The sequence below is a fragment of the Thermobia domestica genome, chromosome 14, assembly GCF_964235325.1.
Source record: "Thermobia domestica chromosome 14, izTheDome1.hap1.1, whole genome shotgun sequence".
NCBI lineage: Eukaryota > Metazoa > Arthropoda > Insecta > Zygentoma > Lepismatidae > Thermobia > Thermobia domestica.
Genome location: NC_137467.1, coordinates 55,278,146 through 55,305,962, shown reverse-complemented (window position 1 = coordinate 55,305,962; position 27,817 = coordinate 55,278,146). Strand labels below are relative to the sequence as shown.

Here is a 27,817-nt window from a genome sequence, read left to right as displayed (position 1 = left end):
TAACATAGCAGAAATTTTTAGTCCAAGTAATATAAAACTCGTTCTCTTATATGACCCATTTTCCCAACTTCTATGTAACACATCAGTCTATGACCCCATGCAGAATTTTGTAAACCCTATTTAACACATCAGCAGGCTGCGGTATATTTTCGCAATTCCTATTTAACATAGCAAAAATTAAAAAAGAGTTCCGGTTCCAGTTCCATTTCCGGTTCAGATTTCGGTACTAATTCACTTCTAGTTCCAAGGAGAGTGTACTCGTTCAGTTTTACGACCCCTATTTAACATAGCAAAAATTACATATGAAGAGCTACAAGCATTGGTTTTAATATAGAAGAAAATACTTAAAAACTATGAACACATATTCCAACTCCTATTAACATAGCAGAAATTATACACAGTCTAGAATGGATATGACCACATGCAGAAATTACATAAAAAAGAGTATAATACCTTTTTTTTAAATCTCCATTTAACATAGCAGAAATTATAAAAGACTGTGGCCTTTTAAAATATAAGATTATAAAAGAATATTATTTGGCTTTCACCTTTATTTAACATAGCAGCAGAAATTTCATAAGACTACGGTATACTTTTGTAATTCCTATTTAACACAGCAGAAATTAAAAATCACGAACACATATTCCAATCCCTGTAATATAATAGAGTTTACATAAGGAAAGTTATCGCTACTTTCTCAACACCTTACAAGCAATCTAATAAAAGATTATGACCACCGTTCAACCCCTTACATGTATAAATTAGAGCACACTTGGTCACCTCTAAATTAAAGATAAAATATTTAACCGTGTATAACTTGTGAACGTAATAAAATATTAAAATATTAAATAGTTCATTATGAAACTAATTTTCTCAAACGGGAAGAACTTTTGTCGCTGACTGTACCCACGAGATTAGATATCAAACCGTAAATATGGGAAACTTTTCGAATTGTGAATTAATTGTAGAATATTGTACTGAATAGCTTCACTAATCATTTAATAACGTATATTTCATTGATTAACAAGAATGTGCTATGTATGAAATTGTTAATCTGTCGAAGTTTATGTGCCAAATGATAACACATTTTTTAATCTTTCTTACATAATTTTGCAAAGTTCTGTACATGAACAATAATTGAAATTGGTAGCCTATATGTTGTTCATAATATTGTAACTTTTAACTGTATTTTCATAGCTATTAAAGTGTTTGATCTTGGAAAGCACCTGCACCTGTATCACAGGATTTGAATATTTTGATTAATTCATGACTACATCTAAAAGTCTGTGGTTATAAATTGTAAAGTTTATTTTTTGTACATTTTATTCAGTAATATTGCAAAATTTTTGCACATATAGGTTAACATACCTCGCCATTGATATGCCCTGACATAAAGTTTGGAAAGTCGGCGCCGTTGGACATAATACTATCGACACATTGATATTACGGCAAACACAATTCTACAAGATACCGGAATTCACAAGAACCAGCTGCTGCCCATAATTGCCCTTGCAGAATTTATTCATGTCTTTCCCAACATATGTCAAGAATAGCAATTGTAAGGCTACACACTGGTCTTAAAATACTTAATAAAATGATTGAAGAAATTTGACAATACGTGGTTGAATAATATTCTTTAAAAACTTTTTCTGATGAAATAAGTAATTCAGTTATTTCCCTCAAGGGGGCCCGGGTACCAAAAAATTGTACATAATCAAATTAGAGGGAAAAAAGCATTAAGTTAGAAAGGAATGTCTTCCCATTGTCACATTTAGAATTCTGCCTCCATAATCGTCATCAGCGATCTAACACAAAAACCTAATTTTCAACCTATTTTGGATACTTTAAAAAATTAATACCCATTTTAAATTTTAGAATTCTGACTCCATAATCGTTATCAACGACCTCAAACATATAATGAAACTAGTTCTCGGCCTATTTGGAGATTTTCTAAACATGACTGCCATATTAAAGTAGCCATTTTGAAATTTTTATTTTTGATTTCACAATCGTTATCAATGACCTCGAATACCTATATTGTAATAATATCCTGCTAATTGAACAATGTTTCCATATTTTGTTTAGCTTTTTGAGATTTCAACCCACTGTACGCCGCCAATCTTCCATGATCCACTGACGCTATTCGCGGGCCACGCCAGTCGTTGAGCTCTGTGTCGAGGTATCAGCAAAGGAACACGAATCGGTCGTTGGTTACTGAAGCCATTGGAATGCATTTGTCTCTGTACAGTCCTGGTAGAAATGGAGTCCTTATGCCTCATATTCAAATTGGTAATGATTTGGCTCACCTTACGGTCATTAGAACCTACAGACCTCTTTGACTGAAGAGATGAGCACACACAGCACACAGATCCCTTCCCCTACGGTAGCAGTCAGAAGTAACGCCGCAGGGCAATTTCTTGGTGAGTGCCTTACTACTTATGACCTCAACATCACCCATTCTTCGGCAATTGTCAAAGCTTCAAGAGTAAAACCCTCCTTCCTACTAAATTACAGAGAACCGTGACAGCCTCCTCAGTGGATGAGTGAGCGATCAGGATACATTTGATTTGCGGACGATAGCGAAGCGGGACAGGATCCCACTCACGTCTCCCAGACGATCATCCTCCCAGTCTTCTCCTGGTAGAGACAGGCTTCCTGTTAACTTAGGTCCCCCTTCTGAAAAGTCAGTGGAATGGTCATTTGAGGTAACCTCACCGTACGCCGCCACTGGGGCTTAAAGCCTGACTCTGGCTACTTCAAGTTATGGCTGAGGTACCACGTGCACTTTGAGATTGGGTGTGCATGGGTCCAATTAGGAAAGAAGGGACCACATGTCCCCATGACAGATTCAGAACGGCTTTTCAGATCCTGCAGCTTCCGGGCCCTCCCTCTCCTAAGGTTGTGCTCGGGACCCAATGAGTGCACCACGTTTCATTTGGCCGTAACAGTGCTTTCCCCCATCGTAAAGCAGATCTGACTCACAATAGCCGATGGATCCTCCCGTATGGCTCTAATCAGATCAGATGACATTACAGTCGTTAATCAAACACTTATTCTCATTCTGTGCGCCGAGTGCAACATTTTCTTTACGATATGCGAGATCACCTGTTGACACTATTAACCCAAATTCTTGTTTAATTTCCAATTTATGCGTCTTGTACCGATTATCATCCCATGTTGAAAGTTTAGACAACTCGCAACGTATTGTCATGTTTACTACACACCTGTTTGTAAGAAACTGCTCAACGCGCCATAGGACCATAGGCTGCTACTGACGGCAAGATTCGGGAGTCATATATGGAACATCTTCAAATCGGGAAATCCTACGTGTGACTTTTGGCCACTGAATGTAGTTACAATTAGAACTCACAAAACAAAGTGTTGTGATGTAACTAAACTGAGGCGGTACATAGATTTCATCTGAAATTTTCTCATTAGTTATCTTAAATGACAGCCTAAGGCAATGACTTCTCAAAACCTCTTAATCGATTTGAAAATACATATTAGAACTGTAATAAAATTTTACCTTCTGATGATTTTTCATCAGTGCTATCTTCGTTTTCGCAGGAAATGCGAGATGTATCTTTAGCCTCTGAATAAAGTCCAAGCCTCTCTGCAATGGAAGATCCCTTCCTTGCTACTTGCATTCTTACGGCTCCAGGTGTTGTTTCTCCCCTGTTGTTGTCTCGAAGATTTTGAACTATTTTCAACCAAACATCAGAACGCTTGGGTGCAATCTTACCTGGGTAATGAATAAAGAAACAATAATTCATCAAGAGAATTATAGCGTTTTTTTTAAACTTTCAAAGCTTTAAGTTCACTTTGCAGGAGGCTTAAATTACAATGGGTTTTCGAATCAAGTACTCTCCTCTTTTCGATGTTCCGATCAATAAAGTGTATTTCTTATAAAAATAAAATCTGTATCCTTGTATTATCCAAAGAATACAATTGATCTTTCTGTAACGAAATTTTAAAGCTTTTGAATAATTCTAAATGAATTCTAGAACTATTCATAAAACAATGGGAAAAGGATTTTAAAAACTATAGTTCCTGTAGAGCAAGTAAGTGTATTTTGTGAAATTTATTTAAATTAATTGTTTTGAAATAACTATATAGCCTATGTGAACCGGAGGTTCAACTCTACGTTGAGAAAATCTCTCCACTTAATTCTGACTTTGGTCAACTGGATCCAGTTCCAGTTTCTACTTTGTATACCTATTTCTGCGAGTTACATCTTCATATTGTCCCCAGATCTGCACCTGGGTCTTCCCATTAGTATTTTTTTTCAATTAGATTTCCAGTTAAAATTTTTAAAACACACTTACTATCTTCCATTCTGGTTATGTGACCTGCTCACCTGAACCTTCCGGTTTTCATAAAACTGACAATGTTTGCTAAACGTTAAATGTAGCTTCTCGTTGTGAAGATTCCGCTATTCCTCATTCCCGTCCATCTTCAGTCATAATATTTGCCTAAGAATTTTACGGTAGGTCGTTCGCTTTATAGCAGATCATTTCGATTGGGTACTGCTACCTGGCCTATCATGCTGGAACTGTTGGTCTGTTTCGGGATCAGTGGGATGTCTGACCTCGTGGTGCTTGAGTGTTATCGAATGGCGCCGAAAATCAACCAGCATTGAGAAGGTTAAGTAATGGGATTTTTTCAAGGTGCGCGGTTGGCGATGAAGACGTCGTTTCAACATTTCTAATGCGCAAAAATTCATTGGACTGGCTTCTGGCCTTTTCATAGGAGTCTTCAAACGGAATAACACGAATTCCTAATTCCTCAGCCATTTCCTGATAAAAGCGTAGTGATGTTCTGGCAGTATGACTCAAAGCCGTGTCCATATGGATCATTGCCTGCTTCGCGTCAATTCCATACAATTGTGGGATGTCTCCGATATATAGGTGTCAGAATGGATTCTTAAAAGTATCTTGCACTCAGCTTCACTTTTTTGTCCACCTTGCATATCATCAACTTACACTCGTATTCGAATTCCGTAACAACCATGAAGCCTCGAGGGAAACTTTCCCAGCATTGACGAACAAAGTCAATCAATATCACCATCTGCAGTGCTCGCCCGTGTGACCACCAGCAGTGAGATGGATATATGATTCATCCTGTTACTATTTTCTTATTTCCCTTCAGAAAAAGTGTGTTTTCTTGGCCCAAAGATGGCATTGCAATGCATTTTTTCTAAACAGTCCCAGTTTCCAACTTTCACCCCAAAGACAACCGTTAAGAAATTGAGAAGGGGGAAGAAGTGTCCTCGCCGAGCGTCGCGTTCATTTTTTCGATGATTGATCCCTTCTAATCTTGTGGCCATTCCTCCTTTTTTTCCAGATGAGGAAAATGAGTTTCTGTAACTCGTTTCACAATCCTTCCCCCCTTAGCTAAAATTAACGCGGAAGGAATTTCGTCTACTCCCAGAGATTTGTATTGCTTCCATTCTTTAATCAATCTGTTCAGTAGTTTAGACGTGGTCGATGTATTTTCTTTCTTTTTTCCTGATTGGCTTTATATTAGAGCGAAATTATTATTTTTAACTTAGTAAGTTAAATGATACGTTCAATAGAACATGCGAAGGTATACACAGAATACATAATTATTAGTATTACAGACACCAGTCTATGTGAGAACATTCGGACATACTAATAGACACTGAGCAGTGTTTATTTCAGAAAATAATGTTCCTGGGGGAGGCTCAACGGTATTCGGAGAAGCACTTATTATTTTCATATGGTACTGTTCTATTTATTATTATGTTATAGACGTATTATTCTGGTCTCCTCCGGAGGGACTCACAGAGCTCCGGGGGACACTTGCCTCTAAAAACATGTCAGCCCCTAAAACATATCAGAGTTCCGGGGAACACTAAGTATCTAGTTACAATTATTACAACTATTGTAGACACACTTTAGGTTTTAATTACGGTTAAAAGCAGTCGGGCCCCTGACAAAATCCGGCCCTCGAAACCATTTCGTCAGGCCTGTTGATCGGTTATAGATTTTTTTTATGATATATTATACTAAATTTAAATTTTTCCAACTCTCAATTCTATAGTGTTAAACTATGTCAGTCAACTTCCCTCCTGCAACTTAACCATGATGATAAGACTTAGATAATGGGAGTTGTTAGCGGAGGTGATGGGGAACGCGTCCCCCCAAAATTTTTAGGTAAAATACCAAAAAATATAACGCAGTAATATGAAATGTAGTGAACTCCATGCATTTTCCCCAGAACTGAAAAGCTAACAAAGAGTATGTTCAGAGGCCAACGTTATTTTCTCTTCACTCCAACTCCCTCCAACAACAGTTATAATGTGAAGCTGATTTACTTTTTTTTTTTTAACTCTAAATAAACATCTCGTTACACACTGGAAACTGCCCTCGACGTTGGTTATCCTACCTACGACGCCAGCACGATCCATATAACTGGTTCGCTCCCTCTTTCAGCTTGCTTATGCTAATTCAGAGACTTTTCTGTGTTTCATTTACTGGGCGGAGCTATGGGGACACGGGAGGCATTGCCCCTCCAACTTTTTTACAAAAAGTAAAAATGCCACTTATAAGATGGCCATCTACCAAGTCCTGTCAAAATTTGCGAGATTCTACAGTAGGTCTGTCCCCCCCCCCCAGCAGACAATTCCTAACTCCTCTTCTACATATACGCCTCTACATATTTCTACGTTTTCATATGTGTATCTACTCAAATTTATAATATATATTTGATAAATAATAGAATTTGCTTCATTATTACAGTATTGTATACATGCATTTTTATTTAAATGGTTTTAAGTTGACAGGAACAATTCACGATGCGAGTCTTCAAAACACAACTCTTTTCGTAAGTAAGTTGGTGTTTTTATTAATTAAGAGAATACGTACTATCTTGAACTACCTCCTCCTTATACTTCATGATTTCCTCTTCGATATAACGTTTCTCAATATACGGTGGTTTGCCTCGTTTTGGTGGCATGATGAATTCTTGATTGATCTATTTCTATTCTTCTAAACATAAATAAGAACTGGATACTAGCGATGGGTCGTTCATGAACGAACTGACTCTTTTGAACGACACCTTCATGTGAACTAGTATGGAACTAGTTCATACATTTGGAACTGCCCGTTCAAAGTAACGACAGCTCCGCAGACGACACCAGCAGTTTAGTATTGAGAGCACCTTACACAATTCCAGCAGTTCAAAGTAACGACGACTCCGCTCCGAAACAGCCAATAAGAATGCACAAAACTACTGCACACTCCTACCGACACCGATAGAGCCAGAAGCCAATAAGAATGCATACAGGGTTGCGGGCACCGGGCATGTTTACCTTTGAAAGTAAGCGTACGGGTGGGTCTGTTTTTTCCTCGCAAGGCGTCGCGTCGTCTGCTAATACTGCAGAGGCACGAGGACACGAGCTATACACAACAGTAGTTTGTTTTTCTCTCTCATTCGTGAGTTTGTTAAGCAATATCAAATTTCCCAGAATGGGTTTTACTGCTCAATCTTATTGTTACCTGCAATCTGCATCTTGCTTCTGAAATATTTTAATCAATAATCCCTGGCCGATATTTTTGGCAATTTTCCGCTGACCATTCAAGAAGAAAAATAAAAGGACTAAAAATGTGATTACGTAATACTTGAATAACTCTACCTAGTGGAAGAAAGTAAATTAGTGTATAACACTTCTTTTCATTTTAAGCATTTCAAAGATTCTCGTAATTTAGTAGCGACCCGGATTTTCATTTTTGAAATATGGCAACTCTACGTAGATAATACTTTTGTTCTTCATAATCTGAAAACAGGTCTGCGTTACGTGACGATTCGCTGGTCGTTAGTACCAGTCTTTTTCGACAGAGGAACTCTTTGGCTGCGAAAAAGCTACAAAGCAGACGTCCATCTGTTCCTCCATCTGTTAGGAACCATGGGAACTCAGTGAACGTAGTCGTTACCTTTTGAATGACACAACACCAGTTAACAAAGAACTGGCACCTTTGAACGACGACTCCCAACCATTCATAAAAAGAACAGGCTCCTTTTCGAACGTCAACTCCCAACCGTTCCAAAAGGTACTGGCACCTTTGAACGACTCCCGTATCGGTGCCGGAGCGAATGAGCTAGCTCCACCAAATGAACTGCCTCGACCCATCAATACTGGATACAAGTTTTTTTTTTAAAGGCAAGAGGGAGGAGAATGAAGTACGCACTTGCTAAGTCAAGTGATGTATAGAAGCAATCAAAAAATTTAACCGTATCTCTAAACCAGCGTTTCCCAACCGGTGTGCCGCGGCACACTGGTGTGCCGCGAACGGGCCACGGGTGTGCCGCGAGGAAATCGAAACAAATTATTAATTCTATAGGAACCAAATTGCAAGACATAGAGGAAAATGTATATTTGTATTTCACATTACTATGAACCTCTAGTATAAATCTACGATTTTAAGTTTCATACTGTGTTAGTTTTCTGTACATTTTTAATGTTGAAAAACGTATTTATCATTGTCATGACCATTATTGCTTCTTTATTATTGCAGGCTATTTCGTAACTTGAAATTTTAACATATCATTCAGTAAATTCAACAAGCAAACATGCATACAAATTACCTACATTTGTGTTTTAAAGGTACAGGAGATTTGTTTATTTGTTCGTTATTTAGTGATCTTCCTTTTTAGTGAAAGGTTAGATACAGTTTTTGAAAGAGAAAGTGGATTTTTAAAAACCCGAGTCCTATATTTCATTGCAATTGTTTTCTATTTTAAAATTAAATTGAAAAATAAGCATAATGATTTACAACGGGGGAAAACCAATGATTGAGCTTTCTTCTCTGTAAGGAGATCAGTAATCACAGAAAAATACCACCACGTTATTTTATATTTACAAATAATAACCGTAATTATATATATATATATATATATATATATATATATATATAATACTGGTGTGCCGCGAGAATTCAAATTACACCTGTAGTGTGCCGCAAGTTAAAAAGGTTGGGAAACGCTGCTCTAAACTAACAATGGAACACTGAACGGATGAGGAATTATATCCAGGATGGGAAAATTAAACAAGTAATTGACAAAAATAGAATAAATAATGCTTTGTTTTTAACCACTGAAGACAAAAATTCGAATTTGTCAAAATACAAATTTGTCAAAATTGGTGGGGGTACAAATTCTAATTTTAGTGGTACAAATTGGTACGTATTGGGTGCAAATTGTTGATAACGTTTTTGTTCGAATTGGAAAGAAAATAAATTGTGCGGTCCAGAAGCTTGCCCGCCAAAAAATTCAAGTTTGTCAAAATTGGTGGGTGTACAAACTCTAATTTCTACAATACATATTACAATCAAAAATTCAATTTTTTTCGAAATTGGTGGGGGTACAAATTCTAATTTTAGTGGTACAAATTGGTACATATTGGGTATAAATTTTTGGTACCGTTTTTGTTCAAATTGGAAAGGAAAATAAATTATGCGGGCCACCTTGACGTCAAGCTGACCCGCCATCAGAAATTCAATTTTTTCGAAATTGGTAGGGGTACAAATTCTAAGTTTGGTGGTACAAATTGGTACATATTGGGTACAAATTTTTGATACCCTTTTTATTTGAATTGGAAAGAAAAATAAATTGTGCGGGCAAGCTTGACGTCAAGCTGACCCGCCATCAGAAATTTAATTTTTTCGAAATTGGTCTGGGTACAAATTCTAATTTTAGTGGTACAAATTGGTACATATTGGGTACAAATGTTTGGTACCGTTTTTGTTCGAACTGGAAAGAAAAGTAAATTGTGCGGGCCTGTTAGACGTCAAGCTGGCCCGCCATCAGAACTTCAATTTTCTCGAAACTGCTGGGGGTACAAATTCTAATTTTAGTGGTACAAGTTGCTACATATTGGATACAAATTTTTGGTACCGTTTTTTTTTCGAATTTGAAAGGAAAATAAATTGTGCGGGCCAGCTTGACGTCATCAAAAGTTCATTTTTTTCGAAATTTGGTGGGGGTACAAATTCTAATTTTCGTGGTACAAATTGGTACAAATTGGGTACAAATTTTTGGTACTCTTTTAGTTTGAATATGAAATTTGTGCGGGCCAGCTTGACGGACGTTTATTTGTGTCATGTAAAAATTATTTTAGTTATGATATACGTTATATTTATAAAATACTCTTAAACTGTAAGTACATTCTTGAATAAAAGTCCTCACCATTAACAGATTAGTTTAATTCGAGATATAATATAACATAATATAGACTGGTTTTGGATAATGATAAGGAATAAAGATATGTTTAAGAATATACGGAAACAAGAGTTCACCAATTTCACAAGATACGCATTCATAAACGATATATATATATATAGATAGATCGATAGATAGATAGATAGATAGATGTGTGTGTGTGTGTGTGTGTGTGTATTATTGTTCAAAATTTTACTTAAATCTTGTGAAAACGTTTTGCCAATATTGTAATATTGATTGATTGATTTGCGTTATGTGAAATATACTTTGGTTTCAGATTTTTCTGGATAGTTGTGCTGTTAACATTTGCTGTTCTTGGAGGTATCTGTTTGAATTCTTTGTGGATAAAGTTTACGGATAATACGATGGTGTTCATTGAAGAGATAAGTACAGTTCACGAGAACTATACTCCTCCTGCTTTTACAATTTGCAACATCATGACACACGTAACGAGGCTACCGTAAGAATATATTTTTATTTCATAAAATATAAAAACTTAAATGTGTTAGATTATTCTATTATTTATAAATGTATTTGAGTCATTGATTCCAAAAGACATATTGATCGAATATTATGCGAAAACCATGCAACGCTTTCATATAAACATATCCCTAGTAGCAGACACAACTTACAAACCGGTTGTTGAAACTTGAATTGCAAGTCTGCCAAGCTTGCATCCAACTTGATTGGAAAACGTGCAAGCAAGCCGCAAGCTGGATTCCAGTAACGAAGTTCCATGGGGCAATCTTTCATTCAGTGTTCTATTCAAGCTTGATGCAATCGTTTTACAAGGCAAATGAAGTCTATAGCCAATGAGCGGCCAATCATGCTATAACGCTCTGCTAAGCAGGGTCTAAAAAGCATTGCTTGCAAGTACAACAAAACGTAGGCTGTATGGAAGCATGCGTTTCAAGTGCAAGCGTAGAAAGCCAAAAGCCAACCACGCGCCAACTGACCGAAAGCGTTTTTGCTACTAGGGATATAATTGATAAGAATTTTTATTGTAATAACCAAAAATATGTATAAACTGTATTTCGAGTATTACAGATCCAAATAAAGTTTTACTATACATGACAGGAATAACGTGTTCTGAAAACGGGTACGTGTCATTGGGACAGTGAGGAAAGAAGAGGTAGAGTAAAGAGGGAAAGAAGTATTTCCTAGATTAAACACATGTATTCACGATATATTAAAATGATACGAAATAAATGTAACATTAATACAATTAAAATATATACATAATATTTCTGGCATGATCATTAATACGTAAAAAGCCGGGAACTCATGCTACATTCTCACACATGGTGTTAGAATAAAATCATGATATTTTAAATTGAATGTGCCGACTCTAAATGTGGCACTTTAAGTTGAAAGTATCCTAGTATTTTCTGTCCCAATATAAAGTTACTTCCATAAACACAGACTCGCAAAGTGCATTAACACTAAAAGAACTGAATCAGTCAAAATAACTCATTTCATTTGTTGAACACAAAATAATTAACCAGTTACTCATTCTGTCTTGTCGACTTTTTCTGACTCTCTCACATGTATTCGCAGTATTATATGTTTCGAAAATATTTGGAAATTAGTGTTGGAAATGAATGTGAAAATCTCTATAAACATGGAAGAAGGTGTTTATATTATACAATACACTTTTCTTCATAATCTAGTGTACAGCTTACTGATAGAAGGAAAGCATATCATTATTCATGAAAGGATACTAAATTATTATACATTAATTTCATTACTTCCCCTTTTGCAGAGAAGCTGAAGTGCACATAATAAAAGTACTTAAATCAAAATAGAACTATATTGATTTCCAAATTTCGTAGAACTAAAAATTGCATTAATAGTGAAAGATTTTAGAACAGTTAACTGTGTGTAATATCCATCATGTATTAAGTTGGATGGTAATTTCTCTTAAATATAAAATAAAAATGACAAATCATATACGTCATACTTCTGTTTATATTTAGGTATTTGTTTTTGCAAGCAAATAATGCAAGGGGTATTCTTAAAGTCATGTCTACAGCGGGTTAACAAGAAAACCAATGATCTAAGAAAAGAAAACTGTTATTATTTTTCAATGTAATCATCTTCTCCATTTTGTTTCAAATGACTCAATGCCTTCGACATAAAAAGATGTCTCCTTTGAGTCAACAAACTGAATTACAGCATCCCTTACCTGCTCGCCGCTTGAAAATCGCTGGCCACTGAGGTACTTTTTTCCAAATGACGAAGCAGATAATAATAACTTGGGGCTAGGTCAGGACTCTAGAGTGAGTGGAAAAGTTGAGTTATTGCCTGTTCTGTGATTGCAGCCTGCGCAAAATGGGATCTGTATGCAGACGTGTTGTCATGAAGAAGAAAAATTCGACGATTTGCACCTCCTCGTAATTTATTCTGAACTGCTCGGCGTAAGTCCCTGTGATGGTATGTTCCTTTGGTATAGCTTCAACCAAAAGAATTCCTTCCCTGTCCTACAAAACAGTTACCACAAACTTGCCAGAGGATTTCTTTGCCCTGATTTTTTTAAAGTTGGTGACCCTCATGCTTCCATTGCATGGGCTATTGTTTAGATTCTGGATCATACCTGTGAGCCCATGTTTCCTCCGCTGTCACATCCTGGTAGAAGTAGTTATCTCCTTTCATAAAATCCAAATATTCCTGACACACTAACACCAGACTTTGCTTCTGAAAAGCGTCCAAATTGTGAAGAACCAATCTGGGTCAGACCTTTCTGACTCGAAGGTGTTGGTGTAGAATATTCCAAACACTATGAATATCAATCTTTACTTCCTCCGCTATTTCTCTAATCTTTTCCCGTCGATCGGACATTACCAATATTTGTACATTCCGCATAAAAAAAAATTGCGACACCTAACGCCGTGCAGCTAGCCCACCTAATATACACCTTCTTATCCCATAATCATGTCTGGTAAACAGAGTCCCTCTCTCTCCTCCTTTCTTACTAAAATTAGCTAACAACATGAACGCAATTCCAGTGTCAAATTATACATGTATTAGTATCGATAAAATGAAATAACAAAACCGAGACGAAACAAGATTCATAAGTTGATTTAGAGAGTAACTGAAACACACACAATGAAAAATTGAAACCAATGGATGTCTATTACACAGAGGTTCAGATATGAGACAGAAAGGAGAGAGAGAGAGAGAGAGAGAGAGAGAAGGCGAGAGAAAAAGAAATTAGAAAAGGGGGAATAGATAAAAATGTGGAATTTTAAACTTAGTAAGAAAAGAACCTAACATTATAAAGTTCCGTTACCAGAAATCCAACAGTAATATAGAAATAACGTTTGTTTTTATATATTTTTGTCTGGACTGTTCGAATATATAGGGGATGCTTGAAACATTCATTAAGTCTCTTTCAAAAAGAATAGCATACTTAATTTCCAGTAGAACTATAGATCTCACAGACACGTCTAAGATAATGTCAAAAGTTTAACACATGCTTTGTTTTCGCGTGGTTCGGCTGTAAATTCGGTAGTGTTCATTGGACGTACTGATGCAAACTACATTCTATTAAACCCAGTAGGTAGCGTAGGTTATATCTTCTATTCAAGACTACTAATAGAAAGTGAACAAAAAAAGAAGAAGGAAACGAAAAAAGAAAGAAACGAAAAGAAAAAGAAAGAAAGAAAGATAAAATTGAATGAGTGTTATTTTACTGGTAAATTTTTATCAGCAATGTCATATATTAAAAGTCAAACCGTATCATAATGAAAAGTTACAAATGTTCAAATGGAAAATTTGATGTTCCTTATAGATGTAGACCTTGCATGTTTCAAATGTCATCGTGAATAAATTTGTGTCGAAACAAATTTGTGTCGAACTAGTATAAATAAAATGTTTTTAAATAAGCAAAGAGGTTGCCATTTTCTAGTCTTTTCCGAAGATTTTTCTGTTCCGAACATCCAGCATCACTTTCATCTCTTGCGAGTATAACGTTGTAATTTGTACAGATAGAATGAACACGCTAGAGCTCAAACGAATCATAGTGTCAGTAGGATGATGTTGGTTAGCTTATGGACCACCACTGGATCCAAAATTCAAACCCGTAGTGACCTGGTAATTCGAATGAGACTCGGTAACCCAGATAATAAAATATATATTTTACTTATTATGTTGCATTTAAACAGTATTTCTTTCAGAGTTAAACAGGAATGGAGATGTTATGCCCAAAGCACGAAAACCTCGACGCTGAAGTTGCCAGTTAATTACATTCTCCAGACCAGGTCTATCGGTCTCTTGCTCCGTTTTAACTTTGGAACGTGCACACGCACATGGAGTGCGTGAGAGAGAGGGGAGAAGTGAAAGATGCAGCGACAGGATAGGGAAACGTTAAGAAAGAAAGAGAGAGAGAGAGACGAATATAAATATGAAACATACATATCATTACAGTGTATGATGAAGAACGCACACACTGTTTATTCGAATTCTCACCAGTGATGCTTTGTAAGTTCTCCAACAGAAGATAAATTTGTTTGCAGCCATTATTTTATGCGAAAAAGTTATATTACCTAACGGGGAATCGATCCCAGATTTTCCGCTTGCAAGTCTGGTACTTTACCACTAAACCACTGATTGCTTTACCCAAAGTTTGCTCAACAAATGCTGTAATATTTTTTTTCTGTGAACAATAACACGAAAAGTGTTTACTGCAGATCAATGAAGTGTTTCGAATGTCCTGGTAAATCCCTTGACCTTCCTCAACCAACATTCGTAAATCGTCTCTATCACGATAAAGGTGTTTGCTTCCACATTTTTAAGCATAGCACGTGTAGTATGAGAAATCGATTCGTATATAAAATATATAAAACAAACGTTATTTCTATATTACTGTTGGATTTCTGGTAACGGAACTTTATAATGTTAGGTTCTTTTCTTACTAAGTTTAAAATTCCACATTTTTATCTGTTCTCCCTTTTCAAATTTCTTTTTCTCTCGCCTTCTCTCTCTCTGTCTCTCTCTCTCTCCTCTCTGCCTCATATCTGACCCTCTGTGTAATAGACATTCATTGGTTTCAATTTTTCATTGTGTGTTTCAGTTTCTCCCTAAATTAACTTATGAATCTTGTTTCGTCTCGGTTTTATTATTTCATTTTATCGATACTAATACATGTGTAGTTTGACATTAGAATTGCGTTTATGTTGTTAGCTAATTTTAGTATGGGAGAGAAGAAAGGAGGAGAGAGAGGGGCTCTGTTTACCAGACACGATTATGGGATAAGAAGGTGTATATTAGGTGGGATAGCTGCACGGCGTTAGGTGTCGCAATTTTTTGATGCGGAGTGTACAATTTTGACGACTTCAGGTGAGGTTGCTGTTTTTGGTCGACCACTTCTAGGGTCATCTTCGAAGTTTGTTTTAGCACATTTAAATGAGCTTATCCATCGTCTCACCTGTCGATGCGACAGTGCATCATTATTATACACTTCTACCAAGTTTTTATGTATTTCATTAACACTGACGCCCTTACAAAAGAAAATACGAATCATATGTGTCTGTTCTAAATTACTGTTTTCAGGGTTTTGCTTAATTTGTGCACTTTTGGAGGCTCTGCTGATCCGGCCACTTGACATTTTTGCTTGAAATCTTGCCTATCTTCTTAAATATGCTTCACCTTTATGATCAGGTTGTTTTCATTTACCTAGAAAGGAAATAGAGGTAATTAGACAAAACTTTCCAAACACTTCTGGTATTATGTCTCGTAGCATGTACTTTTCTCTTCAAACGAAAGGATGGAAGTTATTAAATGCAGTTTTGGGACAATAGTTAAGCTTTATTCAGTTAATATGTCGAGATAGTTGTTACACTAATTTCCTCTAGTAATTTATGCAAACCCAAAGCATTGCTTTTCCGTTACAGTTATAGTCTACAGAGCTTTGTAGAAAATTCATCTTATAAGAGTGAATTTAAAACAATCCTACTTTATAAGAAATATTGACAATTATAGTGGAAGTCCGATATTTGATGATACATTTTGTCCGAGAGTTGATACATTTTGAGTTTTTTTGGCAAAAATGTATTCGTTTTTCATGTCTTTGGCGGATCCAAGAGGGCGATCGGGGCAATTGTCCCGCCTCCAGAAGAGGAAACGTTATTTTTTATATATAAATTAAACCCATCCCATAGTTTGGAGCTCTTAAAAGTAGCTCTAAGTAGCAGTATTACAACCCACCGCCCCCCCAGAAGTCCGTCCTGGATCCGCCCGTGTTTCATGTCAGATAGTTGTTTTTTTCATAGTTGTTAAAGCAATAGTTTGTCCAGTACCTAAAGCAAGAATCAAACTTGCTGTACCAAGTTTTGAGCAGTTACTATAATATAGAAATGATTAAGCATCACAGTATAACCAGTGGCGAAGGGTGGTAAGACGCCCTGAGGCCCGGCCTACCCATTTACTTTCAGAAATTATAATTTATAATTGATTCATTTTCCTTGCACAGAATGCATGATATTTTCTAAGTTGAAAAAAAAGTCCCATAAAGAAATCGTGGTTGGCACCACTGCTGGGAGGCTCACCGAGCAGTGTCTCAGGAGACGTCCATTTAGACAGCCCCCCCACCTTTTCAGATTCAATCAGAAATGGTCTCAATCGTTTGTACATCGTTTGTACAGAAATGTGCAGGCGAAATTTTCGTTTGTACACAGTTAGGGGCGCCACCAGAACGAAAACAAAGTGGGGGGCTGTCTAAATGGTAGCCCCCCCACCTTTGCAGATTCAATCGGAAATGGTCTCAATCGTTTGTACATCGTTTGTACAGAAACGTGCAGGCGAAATTTTCGTTTGTACACAATTAGGGGCGCCGCCAGAACGAAAACAAAGTGGGGGGGCTGTCTAAATGGTAGCCCCCCACCTTTTCAGATTCAATCGGAAATGGTCTCAATCGTTTGTACATCGTTTGTACAGAAATGTGCAGGCGAAATTTTCGTTTGTACACAATTAGGGGCGCCGCCAGAACGAAAAAAGTAGGTGGCTGTCTAAATGGTAGCCCCCCCCCAACCTTTTCAGATTCAATCGGAGATTGTCTCAATCGTTTGAACATCGTTTGTACAGAAATGTGCAGGCAAAATTTTCGTTTGTACACAATTAGGGGCGCCGCCAGAACGAAAACAAAGTGGGGGGCTGTCTAAATGGTAGCCCCCACCTTTTCAGATTCAATCGGAAATGGTCTCAATCGTTTGTACATCGTTTGTACAGAAATGTGCAGGCGAAATTTTCGTTTGTACACAATTAGGGGCGCCGCCAGAACGAAAACAAAGTGGGGGCTGTCTAAACGGTAGCCCCCCCACCTTTTCAGATTCAATCGGAAATGATCTCAATCGTTTGTACATCGTTTGTACAGAAATGTGCAGGCGAAATTTTCGTTTGTACACAATTAGGGGCGCCGCCAGAACGAAAAAAAGTAGGTGGCTGTCTAAATGGTAGCTCCCGCACCTTTTCAGATTCAATCGGAGATTGTCTCAATCGTTTGAACATCGTTTGTACAGAAATGTGCAGGCGAAATTTTCGTTTGTACACAATTAGGGGCGCCGCCAGAACGAAAACAAACTGGGGGCTACTATTTAGACAGTCCCCCCACCTTTTCAGATTCAATCCGAAATGGTCTCAATCGTTTGTACAGAAATGTGAAGGCGAAATTTTCGTTTGCACACAAATGGGGCGCCGCCAAAACGATAATAAAGTATATGCTGCCTAATTGGTAGTTCCTCCCCACGTCCGATTCAAAAGAAAATTATCTCAATTTTTGTACATCATTTGTACAGTAATGCGCAGGCGAAAGTCTTGTTTCTACGCTATCAGGGGCGTCGACAGAACGAACACACATGGGAGCTGTCTAAGTGGTAGCCCCACCATGTTCGATTGAACCACAAATTTTCGCGATCGTTTATACATCGTTTGTGCAAAAATGTGCAGGTAAAATTTTCGTTTGTACTAAATAATATACGGATGTGAGTATTTTTAATATTTGACCTAGAATTGAAGAAAAGGGTTGGGGATTGCAATTACTATAATTATGTATATATCTCGGGATTGCTCAAATTTAGAGATATGAAAGTTGTTATTTCGACTTCACATTTCAAATGTTAAACCAGTGTATCATGGTTTAACGTTTTCTGATACTTAACCTAAAATGTAAGAAAGGGGGTTCACTAAAATGCTCACGAAATTCGCGATTTTGGATTTTGGATTAATTCTATATTAAAGACTCAGGATGAAGACAAAATATTGCGCACAGTTGCACGTTGGACCATCTGCTAGTCCTAAGACAATAATAATAATAATAATAATAATAATAATAATATAGTAGAAGCAATTAACTTTGCAAGTACTGGTTAGTGGAACATTAAAAAATGTGTCATATACTATGGAGTATTTACTAACAAGACATGGGATGCAAATACAGGGAATATACAAAAAGAGTGGAAACATCTGGTATAAAAGATTGAGCCATTTCAAACACGATTTGAGTCTGAACATGATGGTGTCGCTGTGGTCACTGGCACATCCCTTGAGGTAAACAGCCTGGCCAATCGAACAGAAGGGCCAATTACAGTTCAACGACCAGTCCGTGCAGGTTATCGTGAATCATGTCTGAACTGATAGAGTTTCAAAGAGGGGAAATTATTTGTGTACGTATTGTGGGAGTTTCCGTAACGAAAGTAGCGGAAATTTTTAGTGTATCAAGAGGTACAGTCTCGAAGATCATGTTTGCCTACGAATGTTTCGGAAAAACCGTTTCAGCGAAGCACGAGCGTGGGCGCAAGTATGCGTTGCGTGACAGAGACACGCACATTGGGTAGGATTGTGACGAAGCAGTTCACCATGGCGCGAAAAGTCAATGCTGAGCTGAATACTGTGCTTACAAAGTCTGTTAGTGTTAAAACAGTCAGAAGAGACTCCACAAGTAAGGAATTTATGGCAGATTTTGCATTTCCAAACCACTCGTCACTATTGACTATGCTGCTATATGGAGACAGTGGTGCAACGCCCATAAAAACTGGACAATGGAGAGGTGGAAGACTGGCATCTGGTCGGATGAGTCTTCCTTTACATTGTTTCCAAGTGCTGGTCGAGTTTACGTGTGGAAAACGCCGGCACAAGCGTACAATACAGACTTCTGTTACCAATAGTGATGATTTCGGCAGTTTTGGTGGTCCAGTGATGATTTGGGCAGCCATATGCTGGTATTCTGCCAGACTCATTATCACCTTGCATGAACATGTCACTGCCAAGGACCAAGTAACCATTTTGAGTAACCAGCTGCATTCCACGATGCAAATCTTATTTCCAGATGGTAATGCCATGTTCCAAGATGACAGAGTCCCTGCACATACAGCTCACATCGTCCAGAACTGGTTCGATGAGCACAAATATGAAGTGTCGCAACTTCCATGGCCCCCAGAATCGCCACACCTTAATATCATCGGGTCCTTGTGGTCAGTTTTGGATACCTCCTACCCACCACCGTCCTCTCTATAACAACGTTCCGCTACTTTGGCGGAAGAATGGTATAACGTCTCTTTGACAACCATACGCGACCTGTATTTCTCCATTCCCCATCGACTACAGGGCGTTCTGCACACGGTCCTACTTGCTCTTAGTGAAGGTAATGTGCATGAAGGGAATCCATATTTTTGTCCATCCCCTGTAACTTTTATTCTTGAATTTGAAATTTAGTAAAAATGATAACAAGGTATAATGTGAAGGAAAATATACGGAACTGTAGGAAAATATATGGAAATAATATTCAATTGAATAATGGTTGCTTCAAATTTATTGTAACTTAAAAGAATGTCTTAGTGAATTTTTGCTCCATGTTCGATTAAATGAATGTACTACATTCATAGATGTACAATATGAACACAATTTAATAAATAGATAGAAATTGATATGGATAAGCAATGACGTAAATATTAAGAATAATTTTTAGCTCCCGCCGTATGAATATGGGAGCTTATAGATTCCTACCAGATGTTTTGTAGGTTTGTCTATCTCTCTCTTTCTCTCTGTCTAAATGTGATGTTTTATTTCTCCGTAAATACTGATCGGATCTGAACTAAATTTCGTGAGCAAGTCAATAGAATATAGCTATATTTGGTACTTCCTCTGACCCTTCTATGGGTGCTGATATGTGTGTATGCGATACTCTATTTCTTGGTAATTTCAGATCTAAATCAAATTTGGTGATTAGGTAACCTATCGTCTAATTAATAAAGATCGCTATATTCTGCGAACCCTCTCTGACCTCCGAGGAGTGATGGGGGTTACATGTAAAAGTAATGTGTCGGATCCATAGTTCAGAGGGTCTGAAAAGAATAGTGATACTTCTGATGTCATTTAAATACCATTTTAGCCTCCACCGTCATGGGGGTTCAGAGGGAGGAATAATCCAAAACAGACAATATTAGTGTCGAAGGAACAGTTTCCAGGATGACTGAGATGAATAGTGACAGATTCAATGCCGTTTTAAGTTCAAGTTCAGCCGTTATCGACATAGAGTGGCATATAGAAATAATCAAATTAATGTTTAAATGGGAATAATAAGGACCAACACAGTTTGTGTTTCACGCTTTGCAAATCGAGAGCTTCTGAGTTCGGTTCACAGACTATCCCTCAGCTTCTACTCTTTCCAACTACGGTATTTTTAAAGTCCGTACGTGTTTCACCCACTCCACATAATACACTCTTTACAGTATATTGACGATTATCGGAATAGGAGATAGCGAGAACTGGTGTTTTGCAATCTAGCGTTCTCATAATAGGTACAATTTTCAATCTCAGCAATCGTTATTCAACCGGTTAACGTTGATCGCTAAACTGCAAAAACAGTAATACACAGCTGTAGCCCAATCCTCTTTCTTACTTTCTAGGCTAAAAATCAAAAAACGTTAAAACACGATACACTGGTTTAACATTTGAAATGAGAAGTCGAAATAACAACTTTCATATCTCTAACTTTGAGCAAATCCTGAGATATATACAAAATTATAATAATTGCAATCCCCATTCCTTTCCTTCCATTCTAGGTCAAACATTAAAAATACTCACATCCGTATATTATTTAGTACAAACGAAAATTTTACCTGCACATTTTTGCACAAACGATGTATAAACGATCGCGACAATTTGTGGTTCAATCGGACATGGTGGGGCTACCACTTAGACAGCTCCCATGTATGTTCGTTCTGTCGTCGCCCCTGATAGCGTAGAAACAAAACTTTCGACTTTGCATTACTGTACAAAGGATGAACAAAAAACTGAGATAATTTTCTTTTGAATCGGACGTGGGGAGGGGTTACCAATTAGGCAGCATATACTTTGTTATCGTTTTGGCGGCACCCCTAATTGTGTTCAAAAGAAAATTACGCCTGCACATTTCTGTACAAAGACGTACAAACAAGTGCGACAGTTTGTCATTGAATTCGACATGGTGGGAGGTCTACCATTTAAGCAGCCTCCAGTTTGTTTTCGTTCTGGCGGCGCCACTAATTGTGAAAAACGAAACTTTTGCCTGCACATTTCTGTACAAACGATGTACAAACGATTGAGACCATTTCCGCTTGAATCTGAAAAGGTGGGGGACTGTCTAAATGGTAGCCCCCCACTTTGGTTTCGTTCTGGCGGCGCCCCTAATTGTGCACAAACGAAAATTTCGCCTGTACATTTTTATACAAACGATGTACAAACGACTGAGACCATTTCCGATTGAATCTGAAAAGCTGGGGGCTGTCTAAATGGTAGCTCCCCACTTTGGTTTCGTTCTGGCGGCGCCCCTAATTGTGTACAAACAAAAATTTTGCCTGCACATTTCTGTGCAAACGATGTACAAATGATTGAGACCATTTCCGATTGAATCTGAAAAGGTGGGGGCTAGCATTTAGACAGTCCCCCCACTTTGTTTTCGTTGTGGCGGCGCCCCTAATTGTGTACAAATGAAAATTTTGCCTGCACATTTCTGTGCAAACGATGTACAAACGACTGAGACCATTTCCGATTGAATCTGAAAAGCTGGGGGCTGTCTAAATGGTAGCTCCCCACTTTGGTTTCGTTCTGGCGGCGCCCCTAATTGTGTACAAACAAAAATTTTGCCTGCACATTTCTGTGCAAACGATGTACAAACGACTGAGACCATTTCCGATTGAATCTGAAAAGCTGGGGGCTGTCTAAATGGTAGCTCCCCTCTTTGGTTTCGTTCTGGCGGCGCCCCTAATTGTGTACAAACAAAAATTTTGCCTGCACATTTCTGTGCAAACGATGTACAAATGATTGAGACCATTTCCGATTAAATCTGAAAAGGTGGGGGGGCTGTCTAAATGGACGTTCTCAGGAGGCAGAAGAACTACCGCCAAGCTACTCAGAAAATCCCGCGAGAGAACATGTTAGAAATGACGTTTTCTTCACCAGCGTATAATCTGCGAAAGAGACCGGCCTCAGCGCTTATCGACTTTCGTTTCTACCTACTAGTTTCTCTCGAGACCTTCGATTTCGATTCGATATATCAAACAAATAAAGAGCAAGATAACGTGGGCTCCATTCCATTCCAACTTTGCTTAATTTTGCGGACTCTAACGCAACGCAAAAACTGGAACAAGAAATTCTAAAGGCGCTACGCCTATTTTCGCAAACTAATGCCCCTTTATTCCGTTGCGTTGGAACAAACCTGTACGAAATTAGACTCGTTGAGTTCATTAGAAAGAGTTTGTGTTTTTGAAATATTATGAGTGATTTTTTCCTTATATTTGCAAAAGTGAATGAGAGAAAATGTCAATAAAAGAAGAATGTGAATATACGTAATATAATTGCTATTAAACAACCTTCTATGTCAGTGGTCTTTTGAAAATTAATGTGTTATTAACGAACGAAGACTAACGCCTGTGTTGAAAATAAAACAGAGGGCGAGAATTTTGCATGCATTGGTACAATATATATATATATATATATATATATATATATATATATATATATATATATTAGGGATGGCCAATTCCGGAATTTTTACTTTCCGGAATCCGGAAAGTAAAATCGGAAAATTCCGGATTTCGGAAAAATTCCGGAATTCGGAAAAATTCCGGATTTCGGAAAAAATCCGGAATTCGGAAAAAATCCGGAATTCGGAAAAAATCCGGAATTCAGAAAAATTCCGGAATTCGGAAAAATTCCGGATTTCGGAAAAATTCCGGAATTCGGAAAAATTCCGGAATTCGGAAAAATTCCGGGATTCAGAAAAAATCCGGAATTCGGAAAAATTCCGGAATTCGGAAAAATTCCGGATTTCGGAAAAATTCCGGAATTCGGAAAAAATCCGTATTTCGGAAAAATTCCGGAATTCGGAAAAATTCCGGAATTCGGAGAAATTCCGGATTTCGGAAAAATTCCGGAATTCGGAAAAATTCCGGAATTCAGAAAAATCCGGAATTCGGAAAAATTCCGGAATTCGGAAAAAATCCGGATTTCGGAAAAATTCCGGAATTCGGAAAAAATCCGGATTTCGGAAAAATTCCGGAATTCGGAAAAATTCCGGATTTCGGAAAAAATCCGGATTTCGGAAAAATTCCGGAATTCGGAAAAATTATTTTTTCTTTTTGTAATCCTAAGAATTTTGTTCAAATGCAAACGAACAAATTTCCTTTTTGTAATCCTAAGAATGTATGATGCAAGTTAAGCTGAAACTTACATCCTAAAGTATACACTACTCAATCTTCCCATGGTTAATGAGATGTAGTCCAAAAGTACGATGTACTCCTAATATTTAATTTTCGTTTTACTGTGATATTGTCCAGATGTAAGACATATCACACTGAGATAAACAACTTGACATAATGAAGATGTTATCATACGTAGTTTTCCCCAGAAAATCGTGAGAAACGATTTTTTATGAAGTTAAAATATGCGTCGCTTGTTGCCAGTGTGATGCAATTGATAACTTTTATGCTGGAATAGTCTTCTTCTTCTTCTTCTTCTTCTTCTTCTTATTATTATTATTATTATTATTATTATTATTATTATTATTATTATTATTATTATTATTATTATTATTATTATTATTATTGTTAATATTATTATTATTATTATTATTATTATTATTATTATTATTATTATTATTATTATTAATCGTTTATGTACTGTAAAAGAAAAATATGAACCGTTAAGTAGTAGATTTTATCTGTTGTTTTTTGATATCTTCTAACAGTAATAACAAATTGCTTGTAAATACGCAATGATTATCAAGGACAATGGCATATTAATGTAAGGACTACTCTGCAGACTAGCAATAAACAATAAACAATAACATAAACAATAGTCCCAAAAAAAAGTAACTAACTTGGGCACGTCAGAATATTCGCGAGAATATAGGGACGCATTGAGACTAGCAAAAAACGTGGTGTTATTATTACTCAAAGGGCCGTACGATGGAGGCTTTAACGTTAATGTTAATGGCACCAATGAGCACTTACTTGCTCTAATGGTTAACCTCACTTTTGAGATGATTCTTAGAAGTGGGCGTGTTGGCATGCAGTTGGAGTACTAACGATTTGCGTCACTATCGAACACTAACGTAGCACTAGCGACGTTTAAAGTCGAAATTGGAGTCTGACATAAGTGGCTTGTCAACTTCACGGACATTATATTTTCCTTGAATGCGAGAATTTTGCGCCTTACCACAAAAATAGGAAAAAATGCACTCGCAATATATTTGCACTGGAATGTTTGCGCCCTACCCCAAAAAGAGGGGAAAATGCGCCGGCTATATATTTGCACTGGGATGTTAGCGCCCTACAATTCAACTTATTATTGTATTGTGTAAAGTAACTTCCACTCGCACTTGAACTAGGCTTGCCTCTCATCGTCTCAGTGAGTTACTCCATCCGTTATAATATTCCGAACAAATGAAAATAAATACAATTTTAGTTCACTAAAGGGCAATCCATACAAATACAATTTTTCATTATACTACAAAATTTACAATAAACGTATAAATGACTGATATATAATTATTTATTAATATAATCAAAGAGTATAATTTAATCTACAAAAGGCTGTTTGGCTCTACCCAGATATCTCTGTTCACAATCCTTGAGAGTTGTTTGGCTTTTCAGGACACAAAATATAGAAAAGAAAATGTAAAGTGAATGTAAAATCAGTTCAGTAATATTATCAAGAAAACTATGTACAGTGTGTTTACTTGCTGGAATTACACTTCAAACACACAATTGCGTTCAGTCGTTCTTTCAGGAAAAATGTTCCGGGGGGCACATTTAGTATTCCGGAGGGGGGTCACTGCTGGTACTATTCTATTTATTATTATATTATAGACGTATTATTTTGGTCTCCTCCGAGGGGGCACTCTGAGAGCTCTGGGGAGGCCAGTGTTCCCCCAAAATCATCTCTGGAAGAAGCAGTGATTGCGTTGATCCGTTGTGTTCTTTTGGCTTATATTGAAGTTTATTCTCCCCTTATATAGCCACAATGAAAATAAATCACAAATGGCATGGTTGTGGGGGGAGGATTGTTTATGCTGTAATGTCAGCCCCTCCGAGGAAATGCGTAAGCTCCAATAGGTTCTTTTATTTCGCAGGTCTCAAACTTCCCGGTGGAGGTACATCGCAGGCGCAATTTTCCCTGTTCTTGAGGTAGGGCGCAAATTTCCCAGACGCAAAATTCTCGACACCGTTCGAATGACCTCGGAAGACGATATCTTTTTCAATACTTTTTTTATATTCTTTTACTCGAGATTTCTTCATAGCTTCTTATTAAAATACTTACTAATATATCCTCATTTTATTGTCCTAACCAATCAATATGGGTATGTTGTCAGTAAAATATTTAGATTGATCGAGCCTCTGGTGTGTAACCACAGTATTTCATATCATGCCCCCATTAGAAATCTTGGCTAAACGAATCAATATATGTTGCCAATAAAATAGTTTAGAATGATTGAGCCCCTGGTAAATAACCATAGTATTTCGTTCCAGACCCCCCCCCCCCTTCCTATTACCATATTCTAGCTACGTGCCTGACTCAGCTAAATCTCTACATTCTTTACCAAGCACACATTTTCTAAAGCGGAAAATGCTCTCTAAATACCTAAGCTCATTATTTTCAGCAGATGCACAAACTGGGTAACATGCTATTTACATGAATGTTATATATGTCGATTACTGGAAACCGCTTCTCGCTATCTATTACCATATTTACTATATAATGATTAACGTTAAAACCGGAAATGGTTGATTTGTACCGCTTCCGGTTTGAATATTACATTCATCAGGGAACTCGATTCTTAACTATTGACTCTGTACATCATGGCCAAAATTGATTGGTAATCCATCAGATAGTTCTTGAGACTGTTTGTTTCACTGACGGACAGAATGAATATATGGCTATAGAGTTTTGATAAACTAAATTCGTTAATGAGTGATGATGGAACAAATATAAGAAAGGGAACCAAGAGTACCACCGGGAAAATTTTCGAACACAAAATTAGCCATCGAAAACCCACATGTCCTGGGTTAGAATACCATAGATGAAAACTCTACCACTGAGTCATCAATCACCCGCTTATTAGTTTTGTTAACTATTATATTAATATAAATTAATGAATGCCTGCTCATGTTAATTATTGAACAATTACATTGTATACTTCGTAAAGTCAAAAATTATAAATTTGTATTTACTGTACATACAGTGAGCGCAGAAAGTGTTCGTACACCTATGCTATTGAAACGAGAATGCCTGCGAAAAAGAAACAGAAAATTTAAGAAGTGTAATAACACACACAATATGAATAATGAAAACTAAGCTTTATGAATATATCAATAAAGAACCACAAAGACAAGTTTAATGGTCAGAAAGTAAATAAATTCCGTAGAAAATATATAGAGTAGACGCAAAAAATGATCGTACACCTGACGTACGAATACGAAACAAAGATACCACAACTGGGGTTCACTAGTATTCACCTGAGTATACACCTCTGTATAGCATGACGAGTAACAGAATGAGTTTAGTTGTGAATAGGAGTGAAAAAACTGCACGGTGGGCTGTCGAAATGGGAAGCAACCGAACAGAAACAAATGAGGAGACAAGAAAAGTAATTATTAAAGTGCATAAGAAGGGTAAGTCTTTGAGAAAGATAGCAAACCTCAGGGGCAGATCCAGAGGGGGGCGATCGGGGCCATCGCCCCCCACCACATGAGGAAACTTTCTTATTTTATATATAAATAAACCCATCCATAACAAGTTTGGAGCTCTTAAAAGTAGCAGTATTACTGCCGACCGCCCCTTCCCCAGAAGTCCGTCCTGGATCCGCCCCTGTATAGAGTAGCCACAATCGAGTATTTTCCGCTGTATGTTTGGAGTCGTTGTCTTGCTGAACAATAAATTGTTTTCAAGAACCATCTTCTGCGCACTAGTATGGAGATATTCTTTTAATATGTTAATATACACTTTGTGGATCATCACTCCATCGATAAGGTGGAGACGACCCACTCCTGAGGCACTCATACAACCCCAGACGAGCACGGACCCTCCTCCGTGTCTTACTTTAGAG

The 27,817-nt window shown here is 37.3% G+C and overlaps 1 protein-coding gene across 1 annotated transcript in view; it reads left to right on the top strand.

Moving 5' to 3' along the window:
• The window catches only part of LOC145669677 (uncharacterized), a 429,650-nt gene that overhangs the window by 310,792 nt on the left and 91,041 nt on the right, over window positions 1–27,817 (top strand). The window contains exon 9 of the mRNA XM_081737933.1: window positions 10,517–10,699. Coding sequence (XP_081594059.1) covers window positions 10,517–10,699 — 183 coding nt within the window. The remainder of the gene's footprint in view (window positions 1–10,516; window positions 10,700–27,817) is intronic.